We start from the raw sequence: 20799 nt of genomic DNA, 5'->3' as shown, positions 1-20799 counted from the left end.
TGTCTACTGTTCACGTCTACTGTTCTGTAGTCTACACCACTGTTCTGTCTACTCTACTGTCTCTGTTCTGTAGTCTACTGTTCTACTCACTCTGTTCTGTAGTCTACTCTACTGTTCTGTGTCTACTCTACTGTTCTGTGTCTACTCTACTGTTCTGCTGTCTACTCTACTGTTCTGTGTCTACTCTACTGTTCTGTGTCTACTGTCTAGTCTACTGTTCTGTGTCACTCTACTGTTCTGTCTACTCTACTGTTCTGTTCTGTTCTGTCTAGTCTACTGTTCTGTCGTCTACTCTACTGTTCTGTCGTCGTCTACTGTTCTACTGTCTACTCTACTGTTCTGCTGTCTACTCTACTGTTCTGCTGTCTACTCTACTGTTCTGCTGTCTACTCTACTGTTCTGCTGTCTACTCTACTGTTCTGTCATCTACTGTTCTGCAGTCTACTGTTCTGCAGTCTACTGTTCTGCAGTCTACTGTTCTGCAGTCTACTGTTCTGCAGTCTACTGTTCTGCAGTCTACTGTTCTGCAGTCTACTGTTCTGTCGTCTACTCTACTGTTCTGTCGTCTACTCTACTGTTCTGCCGTCTACTCTACTGTTCTGTCGTCTACTCTACTACTGTTCTGTCGTCTACTCTACTGTTCTGTCGTCTACTGTTCTGTTCTGTCTACTGTTCTGTCGTCTACTCTACTGTTCTGTCGTCTACTGTTCTGCAGTCTACTCTACTGTTCTGTAGTCTACTCTACTGTTCTGTCGTCTACTCTACTCTACTGTCGTCTACTGTTCTGTCGTCTACTGTTCTGTAGTCTACTCTACTGTTCTGTCGTCTACTCTACTCTACTGTCGTCTACTCTACTGTCGTCTACTGTTCTGTCGTCTACTGTTCTGTCGTCTACTGTTCTGTCGTCTACTCTACTGTTCTGTCGTCTACTCTACTGTTCTGTCGTCTACTCTACTGTTCTGTAGTCTACTGTTCTGTCGTCTACTGTTCTGTCGTCTACTGTTCTGTCGTCTACTCTACTGTTCTGTCGTCTACTCTACTGTTCTGCCGTCTACTCTACTGTTCTGCCGTCTACTCTACTGTTCTGCCGTCTACTCTACTGTTCTGCCGTCTACTCTACTGTTCTGTCGTCTACTCTACTGTTCTGTCGTCTACTCTACTGTTCTGTAGTCTACTCTACTGTTCTGTAGTCTACTCTACTGTTCTGTAGTCTACTCTACTGTTCTGTCGTCTACTCTACTGTCGTCTACTGTTCTGTCGTCTACTGTTCTGTCGTCTACTGTTCTGTCGTCTACTGTTCTGTCGTCTACTCTACTGTTCTGTCGTCTACTCTACTGTTCTGTCGTCTACTCTACTGTTCTGTCGTCTACTCTACTGTTCTGTCGTCTACTCTACTGTTCTGTCGTCTACTCTACTGTTCTGTCGTCTACTCTACTGTTCTGTCGTCTACTCTACTGTTCTGCCGTCTACTCTACTGTTCTGCCGTCTACTCTACTGTTCTGCCGTCTACTCTACTGTTCTGTAGTCTAGTCTACTGTTCTGTAGTCTAGTCTACTGTTCTGTAGTCTACTGTTCTGTCATCTACTGTACTGTTCTGTCTACTCTACTGTTCTGTCGTCTACTCTACTGTTCTGTAGTCTACTGTTCTGTAGTCTACTGTTCTGTAGTCTACTGTTCTGTAGTCTACTCTACTGTTCTGTAGTCTACTCTACTGTTCTGTAGTCTACTCTACTGTTCTGTAGTCTACTCTACTGTTCTGCAGTCTACTGTTCTGCAGTCTACTGTTCTGCAGTCTACTGTTCTGCAGTCTACACCACTGTTCTGTAGTCTACTGTTCTGTAGTCTACTGTTCTGTAGTTACTGTTCTGTAGTCTACACCACTGTTCTGTAGTCTACTGTTCTGTAGTTTACACCACTGTTCTGTAGTCTACTGTTCTGTAGTCTACTCTACTGTTCTGCTGTCTACTCTACTGTTCTGTAGTCTACTCTACTGTTCTGCTGTCTACTCTACTGTTCTGCTGTCTACTCTACTGTTCTGTCATCTACTGTTCTGCAGTCTACTGTTCTGCAGTCTACTGTTCTGCAGTCTACTGTTCTGTCATCTACTGTTCTGTCATCTACTGTTCTGCAGTCTACTCTACTGTTCTGTAGTCTACTCTACTGTTCTGCTGTCTACTCTACTGTTCTGTAGTCTACTCTACTGTTCTGCTGTCTACTCTACTGTTCTGTAGTCTACTGTTCTGTTGTCTACTCTACTGTTCTGCAGTCTACTGTTCTGCAGTCTACTGTTCTGCAGTCTACTGTTCTGCAGTCTACTGTTCTGCAGTCTACTGTTCTGCAGTCTACTGTTCTGTCATCTACTGTTCTGCAGTCTACTGTTCTGTCGTCTACTGTTCTGTCTACTGTTCTGTCGTCTACTCTACTGTTCTGTCGTCTACTCTACTGTTCTGTCGTCTACTCTACTGTTCTGTCGTCTACTCTACTGTTCTGTCGTCTACTCTACTGTTCTGTCGTCTACTCTACTGTTCTGTAGTCTACTCTACTGTTCTGTCGTCTACTCTACTGTTCTGTAGTCTACTCTACTGTTCTGTCGTCTACTCTACTGTTCTGTCGTCTACTCTACTGTTCTGTCGTCTACTGTTCTGTCGTCTACTGTTCTGTCGTCTACTGTTCTGTCTACTCTACTGTTCTGTCGTCTACTCTACTGTTCTGTCGTCTACTGTTCTCTACTGTTCTGTAGTCTACTCTACTGTTCTGTAGTCTACTCTACTCTTCTGTCGTCTACTCTACTGTCGTCTACTGTTCTGTCGTCTACTGTTCTGTCGTCTACTGTTCTGTCGTCTACTCTACTGTTCTGTCGTCTACTCTACTGTTCTGTCGTCTACTCTACTGTTCTGTCTACTCTACTGTTCTGTCGTCTACTGTTCTGTCTCTACTGTTCTGTCGTCTACTGTTCTGTCGTCTACTCTACTGTTCTGTCGTCTACTCTACTGTTCTGCCGTCTACTCTACTGTTCTGCCGTCTACTCTACTGTTCTGTCGTCTACTCTACTGTTCTGTCGTCTACTCTACTGTTCTGTCGTCTACTCTACTGTTCTGCCGTCTACTCTACTGTTCTGCTGTCTAGTCTACTGTTCTGCTGTCTAGTCTACTGTTCTGCTGTCTACTCTACTGTTCTGTCTCTGTTCTAGTCTACTGTTCTGTCAGTCTACTGTTCTGTACTGTTCTGCAGTCTACTGTTCTGCAGTCTACTGTTCTGCAGTCTACTGTTCTGCAGTCTACTGTTCTGTAGTCTACTCTACTGTTCTGTAGTCTACTGTTCTGTCGTCTACTCTACTGTTCTGTAGTCTACTCTACTGTTCTGCCGTCTACTCTACTGTTCTGCCGTCTACTGTTCTGCTAGTCTACTGTTCTGTCTACTGTTCTGTCGTCTACTGTTCTGCAGTCTACTCTACTGTTCTGTAGTCTACTGTTCTGTCGTCTAGTCTACTGTTCTGTAGTCTACTCTTCTAGTCTACTGTTCTGTAGTCTACTGTTCTGTCGTCTACTGTTTAGTCTACTCTACTGTTCTGTCTACTGTTCTGTCGTCTACTGTTCTACTGTTCTAGTCTACTCTACTGTTCTGTAGTCTACTCTACTGTTCTGTGTCTACTCTACTGTTCTGTTCTGTCGTCTACTGTTCTGTCGTCTACTGTTCTGTCGTCTACTCTACTGTTCTGTGTCTACTCTACTGTTCTGCTGTCTAGTCTACTGTTCTGTAGTCTACTGTTCTGTCAGTCTACTGTTCTGTCGTCTACTGTTCTGCAGTCTACTCTACTGTTCTGTAGTCTACTCTACTGTTCTCTGTTCTGCCGTCTACTCTACTGTTCTGTAGTCTACTCTACTGTTCTGTCTACTCTACTGTTCTGTGTCTACTCTACTGTTCTGTGTCTACTCTACTGTTCTGTAGTCTACTGTTCTGTCTACTCTACTGTTCTGTCACTCTACTGTTCTGTCTAGTCTACTGTTCTGTTCAGTCTACTGTTCTGCAGTCTACTGTTCTGTCGTCTACTGTTCTGTCGTCTACTCTACTGTTCTGTCGTCTACTCTACTGTTCTGTCGTCTACTCTACTGTTCTGTCGTCTACTCTACTGTTCTGTCGTCTACTCTACTGTTCTGTCGTCTACTCTACTGTTCTGTCGTCTACTCTACTGTTCTGTCGTCTACTCTACTGTTCTGTCTACTCTACTGTTCTGTCTACTCTACTGTTCTGTCGTCTACTCTACTGTTCTGCCGTCTACTCTACTCTACTCTACTGTTCTGCCGTCTACTCTACTGTTCTGCCGTCTACTGTTCTGTAGTCTAGTCTACTGTTCTGTCTACTCTACTGTTCTGTAGTCTACTGTTCTGTCATCTACTGTTCTGTCTGTCTACTCTACTGTTCTGTCGTCTACTCTACTGTTCTCTACTGTTCTGTAGTCTACTCTACTGTTCTGTAGTCTACTCTACTGTTCTGTAGTCTACTCTGTTCTGCAGTCTACTGTTCTGCAGTCTACTGTTCTGCAGTCTACCACTGTTCTGTAGTCTACTGTTCTGTAGTCTACTGTTCTGTAGTTACTGTTCTGTAGTCTACACCACTGTTCTGTAGTCTACTGTTCTGTAGTTTACACCACTGTTCTGTAGTCTACTGTTCTGTAGTCTACTCTACTGTTCTGCTGTCTACTCTACTGTTCTGTAGTCTACTCTACTGTTCTGCTGTCTACTCTACTGTTCTGCTGTCTACTCTACTGTTCTGTCATCTACTGTTCTAGTCTACTGTTCTGCAGTCTACTGTTCTGCAGTCTACTGTTCTGTCATCTACTGTTCTGTCTACTCTACTGTTCTGCAGTCTACTCTACTGTTCTGCTGTCTACTCTACTGTTCTGTCGTCTACTCTACTGTTCTGCTGTCTACTCTACTGTTCTGTAGTCTACTGTTCTGCTGTCTACTCTACTGTTCTGCAGTCTACTGTTCTGCAGTCTACTGTTCTGCAGTCTACTGTTCTGCAGTCTACTGTTCTGCAGTCTACTGTTCTGCAGTCTACTGTTCTGCAGTCTACTGTTCTGTCATCTACTGTTCTGCAGTCTACTGTTCTGTCGTCTACTGTTCTGTCGTCTACTCTACTGTTCTGTAGTCTACTCTACTGTTCTGTCGTCTACTCTACTGTTCTGTCAGTCTACTGTTCTGTAGTCTACTGTTCTGTCGTCTACTCTACTGTTCTGTCGTCTACTCTACTGTTCTGTCTACTCTACTGTTCTGTCTACTCTACTGTTCTGTCTAGTCTACTGTTCTGTAGTCTACTCTACTGTTCTGTAGTCTACTGTTCTGTAGTCTACTCTACTGTTCTGTACTCTACTGTTCTGTAGTCTACTCTACTGTTCTGTAGTCTACTCTACTGTTCTGTCGTCTACTCTACTGTTCTGTCGTCTACTCTACTGTTCTGCCGTCTACTCTACTGTTCTGTCTACTCTACTGTTCTGCCGTCTAGTCTACTGTTCTGTCTAGTCTACTGTTCTGTAGTCTACTGTTCTCTACTGTTCTGTAGTCTACTGTTCTGTCATCTACTGTTCTGTTCTGTCTACTCTACTGTTCTGTAGTCTACTCTACTGTTCTGTAGTCTACTGTTCTGTAGTCTACTCTACTGTTCTGTAGTCTACTCTACTGTTCTGTAGTCTCTACTGTTCTGCAGTCTACTGTTCTGCAGTCTACTGTTCTGCAGTCTACTGTTCTGTAGTCTACTGTTCTGTAGTCTACTGTTCTGTAGTCTACTGTTCTGTAGTCTATTACTGTTCTGTAGTCTACTGTTCTGTAGTCTACACCACTGGTCTACTGTTCTGTAACTCTACTGTTCTGCTGTCTACTCTACTGTTCTGTAGTCTACTCTACTGTTCTGCTGTCTACTCTACTGTTCTGCTGTCTACTCTACTGTTCTGTCATCTACTGTTCTGCAGTCTACAGTCTACTGTTCTGCAGTCTACTGTTCTGCAGTCTACTGTTCTGTCATCTACTGTTCTGTCATCTACTGTTCTGCAGTCTACTCTACTGTTCTGTAGTCTCACTCTACTGTTCTGTGGGTCTACTGTTCTGAACTGTTCTGCAGTCTACTGTTCTGTCATCTACTGTTCTCTACTGTTCTAGTCTACTCTACTGTTCTGGACTGTTCTGGACTGTTCATAGTCTACCTACTGTTCTGCTGTCTACTCTACTGTTCTGTAGTCTACTGTTCTCTGTCTACTACTCTACTGTTCTATCTACTGTCATCTCACAGTCTACTGTTCTGCAGTCTACTGTACTGTTCTGCAGTCTACTGTTCTGATCTACTGTTCTGTAGTCTATTACCTGCTGTCCTCTACTGTTCACTGTACTGTGGGACTGGAACATATTACTGTTCTGCAGTCTACTGTTCTGTCATCTACTGTTCTGCAGTCTACTGTTCTGGTCTACTATTCTGTCATCTACTGTTCTGTCATCTACTGTTCTGTCAGTCTACTGTTCTGTCATCACTGTTCTGAACAGTCTACCTGACCCTCACTGTAGTGGGACTGGAACTACTGTATAACCTAACTGTTCCCTCACTGTAGTGGGACTGTTCTGGAACATACTTACTGTTCTGTGACGCTACTGTTCCTCACTGTAGTGGGACTGGAACATGTCATCCTCTACTGTTCTGTCATCTCACTGTAGTGGGACTTAGTCTACTCTCTACTCTACATTTCATCTCTGCCCTCAGGATAGTGGGACTGGAACATATTACCTGACCCTCACTGTAGTGGGATGTGTCTGTTAAATATATATATTGTATTATTTATTACTGTAGTGGGACTGGAACATATTACCTGACCCCTCACTGTAGTGGGACTGGAACATATCACCTGACCCCTCACTGTAGTGGGACTGGAACATATTACCTGACCCCTCACTGTAGTGGGACTGGAACATATACCTGACCCCTCACTGTAGTGGGACTGGAACATATTACCTGACCCTCACTGTAGTGGGACTGGAACATATTACCTGACCCTCACTGTAGTGGGACTGGAACATATTACCTGACCCCTCACTGTAGTGGGACTGGAACATATTACCTGACCCTCACTGTAGTGGGACTGGAACATATTACCTGACCCTCACTGTAGTGGGACTGGAACATATTACCTGACCCTCACTGTAGTGGGACTGGAACATATTACCTGACCCTCACTGTAGTGGGACTGGAACATATCACCTGACCCTCACTGTAGTGGGACTGGAACATATTACCTGACCCTCACTGTAGTGGGACTGGAACATATTACCTGACCCTCACTGTAGTGGGACTGGAACATATTACCTGACCCTCACTGTAGTGGGACTGGAACATATTACCTGACCCTCACTGTAGTGGGACTGGAACATATTACCTGACCCTCACTGTAGTGGGACTGGAACATATTACCTGACCCTCACTGTAGTGGGACTGGAACATATTACCTGACCCTCACTGTAGTGGGACTGGAACATATTACCTGACCCTCACTGTAGTGGGACTGGAACATATTACCTGACCCTCACTGTAGTGGGACTGGAACATATTACCTGTCCCTCACTGTAGTGGGATTGGAACATATTACCTGACCCTCACTGTAGTGGGATTGGAACATATCACCTGACCCCTCACTGTAGTGTATTCAGGCTATAAAAACATGGAGTCGACCACATCACTGACAATAGTGGACCTTCTTTGTACTATAGTCAACAGTGAATGTAGTCCCTATTTCTCTGCAGAGATACATTTATCTCTGAGCTTTCTCTTTCTCTCTGGCAGTGATAACCGGGATGACCAGTTCCCACGTGTGTGTGTCGTGGCGTTCCTCAGCCGCCTCCAGCCCTCCAATCAGCTGCATGAGAGACTGATGGAAGAACTGGTTCTCTGCTTGCTGAAAAAGGTAAGACCACGGCTCTTCCTCAATTAGTCTTTCCTCGCGTCCTCTCTCCTTACCTCCTTCTCAAAATACATTAGAGGAGAACATCCTAGGTTCCTCCTCTGAGATCTTATCCTCCAATTCATTTTGAGGAGGAGGTGACCAGAGAGGACCGTAGGAATCAAGGAAAGACTGACACAGCTGGAGATTTGGTTTGTTTATAGACCATGATGTCTACTCATTCAGTGTGTGTGTTCATAGCATCACACACATTAATTCAGTTCATACTGCAGTAATATATTAAAGACCACTGTCCATCTCCCTGAGCTCCAACACAGTAGTTATTAGTTCATGTGTAGTTTTAAGTCTTTTTCTCTTTCAGGATGAGGCCATATCGAAGTCAAAACAGCGTTACTATAGCAACTCCCTGCAGCATCGTGTCAAGAACAGGGTGTGGCAGACACTACTGATGCTGCTGCCCAAACTGAGAGGGGTGAGAGACACACATACGAACAGACACTTGAATGAAACCTCTATTAACCCTGTGTTTGTGTTCATCCAGGAGTTTGTAGGTACCGTTCTGGGTCGTGTGTTTGAGGCAGGTTTCGTCAGTAACCAGGCCTCAGTCAAGTACCTGATAGAGTGGAAGATGGTTCTAATCCTAGTCCAGTATCCTGAACACATAGACCGACTCTGGGCCTGCTTCAGTGTGGTGAGTAATCTTAGTCCAGTACCCTGAATACAGACTGACTCTGGGCCTGCTTCAGTGTGGTGAGTAATCTTAGTCCAGTACCCTGAATACAGACTGACTCTGGGCCTGCTTCAGGGTGGTGAGTAATCTTAGTCCAGTACCCTGAATACAGACCGACTCTGGGCCTGCTTCAGGGTGGTGAGTGCTTACCCTTTTCGGCTGTGTATGTGACCACTGCAGGAATTGAACCCTCAACCTTGGTGTTGCTGGTGCCATGCTCTTACCCACTGTGCCACATAATACCACAACTGGCATCTATTGTATTGTCACTGAATGAAAAGTGGATTCTATTTTCACTGGCTTAAAGAACATGTAATAGTCAATATTGATCTGTAGCCAATGTGTCTAATTGATGTGGTTTGTGTCTGAACAGGATCAAGAGAAGACCAAGACCAGTGTCTGTACCTTCCTGTCTGTATTGGTCCACCTCAACATCATCATGCCTCAACTCAAGGAGAAGGTAAGATTCACATGTCACCATCATAAAGTAAAACCTTCAAAGCACAGGGGACTCTTCCTCCTCTCCTGAGCCCCTCTCCTCCTCCTCTGTGTCCCTCCCCACCAGGCAGTACAGTGGCTTAAGGCCCTGGACACGATCCTCCAGTTGTGTTTCAGTGTGTTTCAGCCATAACTTCAGTGTTCACACTTCTCTCCCTTCTCTCTGTATCTCTCTCTCTCGTCTCTCTCTGTCTCTCTCTGTCTCTCTCTGTCTCTCTCTGTCTCTCTCTGTCTCTCTCTGTCTCTCTCTCGGTCTCTCTCGGTCTCTCTCGGTCTCTCTCCGTATCTCTCTGTCTCTCTCTGTATCTCTCTGTCTCTCTCTGTCTCTCCTTCTCTCTCTCTCTCTCTCTCTCCCTTCTCTCTGTCTCTCTCTCTCTCTCTCTCTGTCTCTCTCTTTCTCTCTGTCTCTGTCTCTCCTTCTCTGTCTCTCTCTCTCTCTCTGTCTCTCCCTCTCTCTCTGTCTGTCTCTCTCTCTCTCTCTCTCTCTCTCTCTCTCTCTCTCTCTCTCTCTCTGTCTCTCTCTCTCTCTCTCTCTCTCTGTATCTCTCTCTCTCTCTCCTTCTCTCTGTATCTCTCTGTCTCTCTCTCTTTCCTTCTCTCTGTATCTCTCTCTCTCTCTCTGTCTCTCCCTTCTCTCCATCTCTCTCTCTCTCCATCTCCTCTCTCTCTCTTTCCTTCTCTCCTCTCTCTCCATATCCCCCCCCCCCCACCAGGCAGTACAGTGGCGTAAGGCCCTGGATGTTATTCTCCAGTGGTGTTTCAGCCATAACTTCAGTGTTCGTCTGTACGCCCTGCTGGCCCTGAAGAGGGTGTGGGGTCTGGAGGGGGCGAGGGCCGAGGCTGGGGGGGCGGATGGGCTCGGGGGGCTGGCCACCGTCGTTAAGGCCTGTCTGCACCAGGCTGAGGCCATGCAGAGTACTGGGTGAGTGAGTTACATATCAACTAGGATTATTATGTTGCCAAGGTTGCCGCAGGAATCACATTCTAAAATTCATACAGTCACTGTACATCTGTACACTATTCATAACATGTATACACGCATGACTGTAAGTCTCTTTGGATAAAAGTGACTGCTAAATGGCATATATTACTGGAAGTCGCTTTGTGTAAAGGTGTGTTCTATGTTTTTATTTATTTAACTAGGCAAGTCAGTTATTTTAAATGACAGCCTATGAACAGTGGGTTAACTGCCTGTTCAGGGGCAGAACCACATATTTTTACCTTGTCAACTCATTGATTCGATCTAGCAACCTTTCGGTTACTAGTCCAACGCTCTAACCATTAGGCTACCTGTTGTTATTAGTGAAGGAGGAACCACACTTGGTTATCTTAGCTCCATTGGAAACTGTGTAAATTGGGCTCCCGAGTGGTGCAGTGGTCTAAGACACTGCATCTAAGTGCAAGAGGGGTCACTGCAGTACCTGGTTGGAATCCAGGCTGCATCACATCCGGCCTGTGATTGGTAGTCCCATAGGGCGGTGCACAATTGGCCCAGCGTCGTCTGGGTTTGACCAGGGTAGGCCGCCATTGTAAATAAGAATTTGTTCTTAACTAACTTGCCTCGTTAAATACATTATTGGACCCCTATAACTACTGTATATCTCTGTACAGAAATGCCAGTAAGAACTGGACCAGGATTCAGGACCACTTCTTCTTTGGTGTCTTTCATCCTGTTAGAGACTATAGTGTGGAAGTAAGACACTGTATTGTTAATTGATTGTGTGAATTTGAAGTATTAAATGTTTTTGAATGTGAATCTTTTAAAATCTCTTGATTCATTGTAATTTGACCTAATTGCGTTGGGTCTCTAAAAAACGAATGTACTGAGTGTTGATTGAGGAGAGACGACGTGTGTAAACTGTTCTTTTTCCTCCCGTCTCTCCCTGCCAGACCATATTCTACACATTCCCCAGCCTATCAGAGGTGTTTGAGGACGAGTGGATTCCGCCCTGGAAGTTTGAGAAGTTGGTGGACTTCTCCCAGAGTGCATCTCTCCCGTTGAGGAACCCTGTCCCTGACCTGAGCCAGATTCAGCCTGGCGACTGGATCCAGCAGGATAAAGGTACATTCCCCTGAGGGGATAAAGGAAGTTGTATTGAACTGAAAAGGGTATCACCACTAGATGGCAGCAGAGACTGTACCCAACAGACAGCTACTCTGGTTAAAGTGGAGATCACAGCTATTCAACTATTGGTCTGAAGTACTGCTGGTTCTCCTTTCTACCTGGTAGTTAAATGAGCAATTAATGAAATTGATTGGCCAGGTCCCTGACTTTATAAGTGTTCTGGCCCTCCAGGACTTCAGTTTAAAAGCCCTGGTGTAGATGCCTCAGTGTTGTTGTTTGTTAGGGGATCAGGATGGTGAGGAGCGCTGGGCCGAGGTCCAGAAGAAGATGACCCCCTGGAGGTTGGGGATCCATGAACAGGAGCCAGAGGTGGGTCTGGTGCCCCAGCAGAGAGCAGCACGCCTGGGCAAGCTGCACAGTGCCCTCCTGGTGGTTGCCTCGCTCATAGACAAGCCCACCAACCTGGGAGGTTAGTTATTTATTTTCGATTTAACCTCTATTTATACAGGTCAGTCAATGCTGAACAACTTGGTACAGGATGAATGTTTTAACCTTCATCTGCTGATCTCTCTGTACACATGATGAGTAACCTTGCTTGAGACCTGAAGACTTGTGTTAGCTCCCCAGGCTTGAGCTCAAGGAGCTAACACAGTCATGTAGTGTTCAGGAGACCCTGGTAGGAATCCAATCGGTCACATATGAACTCACAGCCATTTATATCTAGCTATATTGTATTGTATTATTTTCCATTAGCTACCCAATATACTTGGTGTTGCTAAGCGTTGCCATGCAAACAGGCAGCAGCAGGCAGCACTACATGAACTAATCAGTCCTAATCAGAGTTTGTCTAAGGAGCACTAGCACTGCATCATAACAGACTCATGTTCCCCACTGGGCTGCCATATTGCTGCGCTGCCTGCTGTCTGTTTATGTAAGCCTTATGTTGATTTAAATGAGTTTATACAGGAGAAGACATATTTTTTAAATCTTCATTTAACTAGGCAAGTCAGTTAAGAACAAATTCTTATTTTCAATGATGGCCTAGCTACTAGCTACTACTATTAGGCTATTAAATGATGCTAGCAAACTGGCTAGCTACAGTGTCTAGTTAAGATTTTTTTTAAACTCAGGAGTCAATAGTTACTTTTTCTGGCAAGTGGGATTAATGTATCATCGTCATCGATGAACCACCAAAGGCATACCCCATTTCTGTTTGAAAATTGAGAATTTTCGTGGCCAAAGTTGAAGTTTAACATGAGAACCATTTTAGGACCATACAAACACAGTTTTATGTTCTAGGTTTCTAACCCTGTGTCAAAGCTAGAATACCACCTCTGCAGGATTAACAATTCAACTCGCCCCTGCCTACCCAATGGCAGGTCAATTATTCTGCCTCATTAATCCCTACAGATCTGATAGATGCCGCTCTGCTTTACCACTGAGCTAGTATACAGCTAGGCACTGTTCCTCAACAGTAAAGGCCTTAGAGTAAAGTGGGCTATCCTAGAAGACGAGTGCCTATGCTCCCTCACACCTAATTTATAAACCCCTGGCGCCTTCTCAGGATCGTCCAGGCCAGAGCTTCAACTTCAGCACACTATGACGCACTCCTCTGGGTTGGTTTAGCCCAGACACCCATTTTACGACTCCTATCAATGCACTCCATACCTATAGTTCGGGTCTCGGGTTCCCAATCGACTAGTTAGCCAAGAAAATTAGCTAGAGTTCCTTGATTAATCAAGTCAATTTCAGAAACCTAGAGTAAAACGACATGCATTTGCATGACTCTTTGATAACACAGGGTTTCAGAACAATAAAGCAAGTTTATTCAAAGTTCTAGAAAAATACATAAAACAAATCTCAGATCAATCAATCAATCACAAATAAATATCACAAATCGATAAGTGAAAATGAATCCTGGATTAGATTCATAGATGCCTCCAGCGCCCTTAACTAAACCATTATTAGGGTGCCAGTAATATATTGTTTGCCCTTTTTACAATTTTATGAGAACCACAGTATTTAAAACAAGAAAAAACATTTCTTACAATTTCTAAACCGTTTGTCTTCCCCCCTCGGGATGATCAGTCCTTCAGTTGGTGTTTAACTACACTCCTATCAATGAGGTATTAACTACACTCCTATCAATGAGGTAACCTTCAGTCTGTGTCTAACTACACTCCTATCAATGAGGTAACCTTCAGTCTGTGTCTAACTACACTCCTATCAATGAGGTAACCTTCAGTCTGTGTCTAACTACACTCCTATCAATGAGGTAACCTTCAGTCTAACTCCTATCAATGAGGTAACCTTCAGTCTGTGTCTAACTACACTCCTATCAATGAGGTAACCTTCAGTCTGTGTCTAACTACACTCCTATCAATGAGGTAACCTTCAGTCTGTGTCTAACTACACTCCTATCAATGAGGTAACCTTCAGTCTGTGTCTAACTACACTCCTATCAATGAGGTAACCTTCAGTCTGTGTCTAACTACACTCCTATCAATGAGGTAACCTTCAGTCTGTGTCTAACTACACTCCTATCAATGAGGTAGTCTGTGTCTAACCTATCAATGAGGTAACCTTCAGTCTGTGTCTAACTACACTATCAATGAGGTAACCTTCAGTCTGTGTCTAACTCACTCCTATCAATGAGGTAACCTTCAGTCTGTGTCTAACTACACTCCTATCAATGAGGTAACCTTCAGTCTGTGTCTAACTACACTCCTATCAATGATGAGGTAACCTTCAGTCTGTGTCTAACTACACTCCTATCAATGAGGTAACCTTCAGTCTGTGTTAACTACACTCCTATCAATGAGGTAACCTTCAGTCTAACTACACTCCTATCAATGAGGTAACCTTCAGTCTGTGTCTAACTACACTCCTATCAATGAGGTAACCTTCAGTCAATGAGGTAACCTTCAGTCTGTGTCTAACTACACTCCTATCAATGAGGTAACCTTCAGTCTGTGTCTAACTACACTCCTATCAATGAGGTAACCTTCAGTCTGTGTCTAACTACACTCCTATCAATGAGGTAACCTTCAGTCTGTGTCTAACTACACTCTATCAATGAGGTAACCTTCAGTCTGTAACTACACTCCTATCAATGAGGTAACCTTCAGTCGGTGTTTAACTACACTCCTATCAATTAGGTATTAACTACACTCCTATCAATGAGGTAACCTTCAGTCGGTGTTTAACTACACTCCTATCAATGAGGTAACCTTCAGTCGGTGTTTAACTACACTCCTATCAATGAGGTATTAACTACACTCCTATCAATGAGGTAACCTTCAGTCGGTGTTTAACTACACTCCTATCAATGAGGTAACCTTCAGTCGGTGTTTAACTACACTCTATCTATCAATGAGGTAACCTTCAGTCGGTGTTTAACTACACTCCTATCAATGAGGTAACCTTCAGTCGGTGTTTAACTACACTCCTATCAATGAGGTAACCTTCAGTCGGTGTCTAACTACACTCCTATCAATGAGGTATTAACTACTCTCCTATCAATGAGGTAACCTTAAGTGTTCCCCCTAGATTTTTACTTAAACACTAAGAATAAATATTGATGCATTTTAAGCTAAATCTTCCTCCAGCTGAACAGGTTCTTCCAGCAAGCTCAAAGAGTCGTACCACTCCCAAAAATCCTGCCTCCTCGTATTCTGCTAACTCACGGTGGTTATAGATCTGCCCCGATGACGCACGCATTCAGTGGTTAACACCTACTGTAATGCGGCCATTTCTCAGAAGGGCATTTTTCTCTTGCCTAGACAGGATGTCCGCCTCAACCGCACGCGTACGTCTTCCTGCCTCCTCCCGGCTGTTCTGACCTGGGGAGCTAGTCCAGCTAGCACCCTTAGGATACCACATTATCATTCACTTTTAAAACATTCATTTCTAGACATGAACCTTTCTCATTCCACTCGATTCTAATCTTACTCCAACCTATTTTATTACTCCCATTACATCTTAAACGTCCAACATTTTAAACATTTCATCATTACACCATGTCACTATCAACCTCCTCCAAGACTCTTAAACATGTTCCAGATGTACTGTACCTTAAAAACAACCATCATTATAACATCCTTAACCATTTTACTGCATTTATTTAATCACCCTTTAATATCTTCCACTGTATATTTCCCAATGTTTTCAACCTTGTAACATATTTATCCTTTCATTATTATTTGAAAGAATTCCAGTCCCAGTTCATTTCAAATTTGTCTTATTGACTTATTGACTTATTGTCTTTAATAAATGCTGGCGGGGCCTTCCTACCCATGCCCTCTGTCACAGAGAACTGGGCCTTGGACTGCTATTCTTGACAGCTGAAAAGTCTCTTCTTTCATAGTTCTCCTCATCACTCCTCCTCTTGCCTCTGTCCTGCTGGACTGAAGGAGAACATGCTCAATAAAGTGTCTAGGCATAATGGTCTCGTAGAGGTGTGTTAGAGATTGAGCGATAAGGTATTATTGAGCCAAGTCTTTGACTAGAAAGGGTTCCTTTTCTTTGAGTACAGTAAAGAATGCAGCTTTGACGTGTGGTCCACCTGAATTCAGTGCCTCGTATATCACTCTCATCTTGGCCTGGCGGGTCGGTGCAGCGCTGATATTTGCATTGATCTCTTCACCGATCATGCCCTTCGTGAAGAGAATATCTGCTATGGCAAACACATTATTGACCCTTTGAATGATCTGTGGTCTGAATTCATCAACAAACTCAATGTCTCTTGTGGATGAATCATCTCTGTATTCCTCTGTTCGTATTTCAGCTTTCCATGCAGATTCTCCCTTCTCACTTATCAACTCCATCTCAAAGTCCATCGCAGGGTCCTTTATGTACACTTCAAAGTAGTTTGGCCTGGTGCTTCTTAGCTTGATCTTTTCTGGCGTAATCGAGGATTGACACGAGGTCTTGAGGGTGAAGCGACTCCCCTTCCGGAGGGACTTCTCCGGCTTTGGCTTTGGAAGTCTTAAGAATCCATAGGACTTCTCCTGTGCCTCCACCTCCCGTGCTAGAGAAGGATCACATCGGATCAGATATGTGTGTAAGGTGAGGAGTGCTCTGGTGGACCTAAAGATCAGAAGGTCACAGTGCACTCTCCAATGCAACCCACGTCTCAGTACCAAACCCCTGCCAGAGAAGGAGGGATGAAGCAGTTTGGCGTGGAACCCCGTCACCTCATCCACTTCTTCCACAAGCACTCTGTTGTCTTTCACATGTAGAACCTTCATGTCTTCTCTCAAGGAGGATTGTGGGTAGTCTGGATCTATACAGACAAAGTGTGGCAGACTAATTTCCTCTAGTTTGCCAGAAATCATTGTGATGTCCAGTAATGGACCTCCTTCTTCAAAGCGCATGTTGTTCAGAGTGGCCCTGTGAGGCTCCCAGGAGCTGAACTGGTATCGCAGACTGACTTTGCTCTCACATACCCACTGCAGCCCTGATAAGATGCACTCGTAATGCCCTGCTGCAGAAGAGTCGAGTGTGTAGACGGTGGTCTCATCCTCTGTAGACACAGAGGGTTCAACCTGAATCCAGGACATTGAGCTCTTTATATGGTTGCAATTCAAACATTCCTTTGGACAATCGGTTTTAAGGCCAAACTCTTTTTGGAGACACATATTTGACCCTGAATAGTTGACTCCAATCTCTTTGGCCAGTTTAGTGATGATTGTTCCTACTGAATCCAGTGCCTTTTTGTAGAACTGTCTTATTGTTCCAGTGATGAAACTACTACCATCCTTTTCACCAGGACTGAGTTTGTCCATGATGTTTGTATGTATGACTTTAAGCCTATCTATCATTAAGTTATGTTGTTTTAAATCGCGTTCGATATTATCACCAAGAGACAGAAGAAGTGAAACTAAAGTCTTCAATTCCTGTTCACTAGGTTCTGCCCTTTCAATTACGTTTGAGAGCTCATCAAGTTGTGACAACTGGGGTAGCAGAGGATTTGACTGTTCAGGAGTGCTAGTTTCACAGTTATCAACATCTTGATCTTTTGATGTGGCCATTTTCACTCCAAAGGCGCAATCTGCAGTGGCTACATCCACTTTTGGATTTATAAAGCAGTAATGTTCTTGCTAAGCCATTGATTCTAGAAGAATATAATTGAAAAATAACTAATGAGCTTAGTTCAACTGTCGTACCCCATCAGAACCCAGAATATAATCTTGCTTTATGGCAACATTTGTTAACATCGTAATTGTAAACAAACACGGTATAGCCTCAAAACGTGGAAGAAAAAAAAATCCTCTGGTATGTGTTGTCAGATGTAATCCATTTACTACAGGAAATGTCTAGCCAGTTTCCCTTTTTATTGTCCAAACGTCACCTTTGGCCAATTTGCGTTCCTCTCCCAGTCTCAGTTAGTTCCACTCCTAACAGACAATCAATGAATGTCCAAATCAACAAAAGAAAGACACGGGAGAACTGCTGTGAAGTAGCCTTTCCCGCTGTAAGAGTTACTTTCAGTCTTAAAATGGGTGTGATCTGTGGACTGTGATTGGCTTTAATGCAGTCACATGGTCTTTGAGTAAAGGTGGATATTTTTAAGGTGGATTTTCAACAATATTATATTTTATACAGGGTGGCTATCACAGTGTGTGTGAGTTCCTAAGGCTGCATCTTGTGCATCCCACAGAATCCAAAAGCTGACGAGTATCTGGTTAAATAATCACATCCTTATTACACGCTTCATTAAACCACCCTGCAAAATATGACTTACAGTATTTTATGTGCCGATCTGGGCTATTTTGCATAAAGAAAATATCGCTCTATACCTGTAGCATTCAGAATAATTGAAACATTTAAATAATGATTGTGTAAATGATTGTGTTTTTGTTTGATTTATATTTCTGTGTGTGCATGTTTGTCTGTCTGCCGGGCTGTGTAGTAGTTTAAAGGCTTAATGCAGCCATTTTTATATCAGTCAAATCATTTCTGGGGAACAATTAAGTAAGTACCTTATAAAATAGTTTTCCATTAAAATGGACAAAAATAGCTTTTTAGCAACAAAATAATCTCAAGCAATAATTGTTATAGGACTGGGAGTGGGGAGGGGGAAACTAAAAACTAGTTGTTATTGGCAGAGAGGTTTGTTATTGGTCTATTAACTAATTAAGCTTAAGCTCGACCAATGCAAAACCTGCTGATTAGAAAGTCCTTTGTAGATTGTATTTTCAAACAGCAAATGTTTTCACACTTTTACAGTGTTAGTTTTATCAGGTGATACAAAACATAGGAAAAACAGAATTTTGACTGCACTGGGCCTTTAAATCAAATTTAAAAAATGTTCCATGCTCTGTCTGAAGAAAATATCACCTTAAACCTGTAGCATACAAATATCTGAAACATGTAAATAGTGGTTGTGTAATTGTTTGTTAATGTGTACATACATGTGTGTGTAGGACATGTGACCTCTTTGGGGCCATATCAACCATTAAACACTGAACTAAAATATTAACGCAACATGCAACAATTTCAAAGATTGTACTGAATTACAGTTCGTATAAGGACATTAGTCAATTGAAATAGATGAATTAGGCCCTATTCTGTGTATTTCACATGGCTGGGAATATAGATATGCATCTGTTGGTCACAAATACCTGAAAAGTAAACCCCCAAAAACGGCTTCGATCACGAACTGCAATCAGATCAAGACCATGATGAGGATGACGAGCATGCAGATGAGCTTCCCTGGTTTCTGACAGTTTGTGCAGCAATTATTTGGTTGTGTAAACCCACAGTTTCATAGCTGTCCGGGTGGCTATTCTCAGACGATCCCGCAGGTGATTAAGCCGAATATAGGAGGTCCTGGTTTGACTTGGTTACACGTGGTCTGCGGTTGTGAGGCCAGTTGGATGTACTGCCAAACTCTCCAAAATTATGTTGGAGGTGGCTTATGGTAGGGAAATGCACTTTAAATTATCTGGCAACAGTTCTGCTGGACATTCCTGCAGTCAGTATACCAATTGCACGCTCTCTCAAAACTTGAGACATCTGTGGCATTGTGTGGAAAAACTGCACATTTTAGAGTGGCCTTTTATTGTCCCCAGCACAAGGTGCACTTATGTAATGATCATGCTGTTTAACCAGCTTCTTGATTTGCCACACCTGTCAGGTGGATGTATTTTCTTGACAAAAGAGAAATGTTCACTAACAGGGATGTAAACAAATTTGTGCGCAAAATTTAAGACAAATAAGCTATTTGTGCGTATGGAAAATGTCTGGCATCTTATTTCAGCTCATGAAACATGGGACCAACACTTTTACAAGTTGCATCTATTATTTTGTTCAGTGTAGTATGTGTTGGACAGTCTTTGCCAAGTCAGTGATAAACACTTTCGCGCTCTCTCTCTCTCTGTCTCCCTCTCTCTCTGTCGCTCTCTCTCTCTTTGTCTCTCTCGATCTCTCTGTCTGTGTGTGTGTGTGAAGGTCTGTGTAGGACGTGTGAGATCTTTGGGGCCAGTGCTCTGGTGTTGGACAGTCTTCGCCACGTCAGTGATAAACACTTCCAGGCCCTGAGTGTCTCCTCGGAGCTTTGGCTCCCCCTACTGGAGGTAGGTAACAACACTTAAGTAGCCTAAACCACAGGTGTCAAGCTCATTCCACAGAGGGTTGAGTGTCTGCAGGTTTTCGCTCCTCACTTGTACTTGATTGATAAATTAAGGTCACAAATTAGTAAGGAACTCCCCTCCCCTGTTTGTCTAGGTTTTAATTGACAGGAAAAAACAAAAACCAGCTGACACTTGGCCCTCCATGGAATGATTTGGACAGCATTGACCTAAATTCTCCAGTGCTGTAGTGGAGGGTAAATGCACCTTTTTCAGTGCAGATGTAGAGGAAGGAGGACAGCTGAACACTCTAGGATATTGAGATGTTCATTCACTCTACTGTGTTCAGCTGTCTTTTTAGCCAGTTAAAAAAGGGTTATGTTAACATCATATATTTGTGTCTCTACCAGGTGAAGCCCGTAGAACTAGCTGACTTCTTGCAGCTGAAGAAGAAGGAGGGCTACTGCATTGTGGGAGTGGAGCAGACAGCCAATAGTCAGAGTCTAAAGGACTACAAGTTCCCTGAGAAGACTCTGTTACTGCTGGGGTAAAACCACTCTCCTGTAGGACAGCAGAGCACATTGTCTTGTCCAGTTGTATATTACATTACATTTAAGTCATTTAGCAGACGCTCTTATCCAGAGCGACTTACAAATTGGTGCATTCACCTTATGACATCCAGTAGAACAGTCACTTTATATAACTTTGTGTCATATTGGAAGTATTTTCTGCTTCAACAAAAGCCATGACATGAAATGCAATTATTCACTAACAGACAAACCACACAAATGAACAATCAATGCATGACATAATTATTGCACATCAATTCATTGACTTGACTGTATAAACACACATGTACATACACAGCCATGGCTGGGACTGTCTCACGGGTCAGGGAGGAAGCTGACAAAGCTCTTTAATGGAATCTCAGTAATGGAGTGAGTGTTCCCCTGGGCCCCGATCAGGCAGACACACAGATCTGCTTCCTGCTGCA

At 43.5% G+C, this 20799-nt stretch overlaps 2 protein-coding genes across 2 annotated transcripts in view; one reads left to right on the top strand and one right to left on the bottom strand.

The window, feature by feature from the left end:
* Positions 1-20799, top strand: part of tarbp1 (TAR (HIV-1) RNA binding protein 1) — a 43015-nt gene that overhangs the window by 17826 nt on the left and 4390 nt on the right. Inside the window, exons 21-30 of the mRNA XM_046335942.1 lie at positions 7822-7942; positions 8301-8411; positions 8481-8630; positions 9043-9129; positions 9881-10089; positions 10779-10860; positions 11058-11229; positions 11516-11701; positions 19687-19811; positions 20216-20352. Coding sequence (XP_046191898.1) covers positions 7822-7942; positions 8301-8411; positions 8481-8630; positions 9043-9129; positions 9881-10089; positions 10779-10860; positions 11058-11229; positions 11516-11701; positions 19687-19811; positions 20216-20352 — 1380 coding nt within the window. The remainder of the gene's footprint in view (positions 1-7821; positions 7943-8300; positions 8412-8480; positions 8631-9042; positions 9130-9880; positions 10090-10778; positions 10861-11057; positions 11230-11515; positions 11702-19686; positions 19812-20215; positions 20353-20799) is intronic.
* LOC124020689 (NACHT, LRR and PYD domains-containing protein 1 homolog) lies at positions 15180-17715 on the bottom strand. The gene has a single exon (XM_046335938.1). It carries the CDS (start codon positions 17262-17264, stop codon positions 15717-15719), a length of 1548 nt encoding a protein of 515 aa, XP_046191894.1. The 5' UTR covers positions 17265-17715; the 3' UTR covers positions 15180-15716.

Source organism: Oncorhynchus gorbuscha, unplaced genomic scaffold (assembly GCF_021184085.1).
Source record: "Oncorhynchus gorbuscha isolate QuinsamMale2020 ecotype Even-year unplaced genomic scaffold, OgorEven_v1.0 Un_scaffold_877, whole genome shotgun sequence".
NCBI lineage: Eukaryota > Metazoa > Chordata > Actinopteri > Salmoniformes > Salmonidae > Oncorhynchus > Oncorhynchus gorbuscha.
The sequence above is the reverse complement of the archived record's forward strand: the minus strand, read 5'-3'. Positions and strand labels throughout refer to the sequence as shown.

Coding starts and splice junctions, on each gene's coding strand:
- LOC124020689 (XM_046335938.1), bottom strand. CDS start 17,264: ATGGCCACATCAAAAGATCAAGATGTTGATAACTGTGAAACTAGCACT.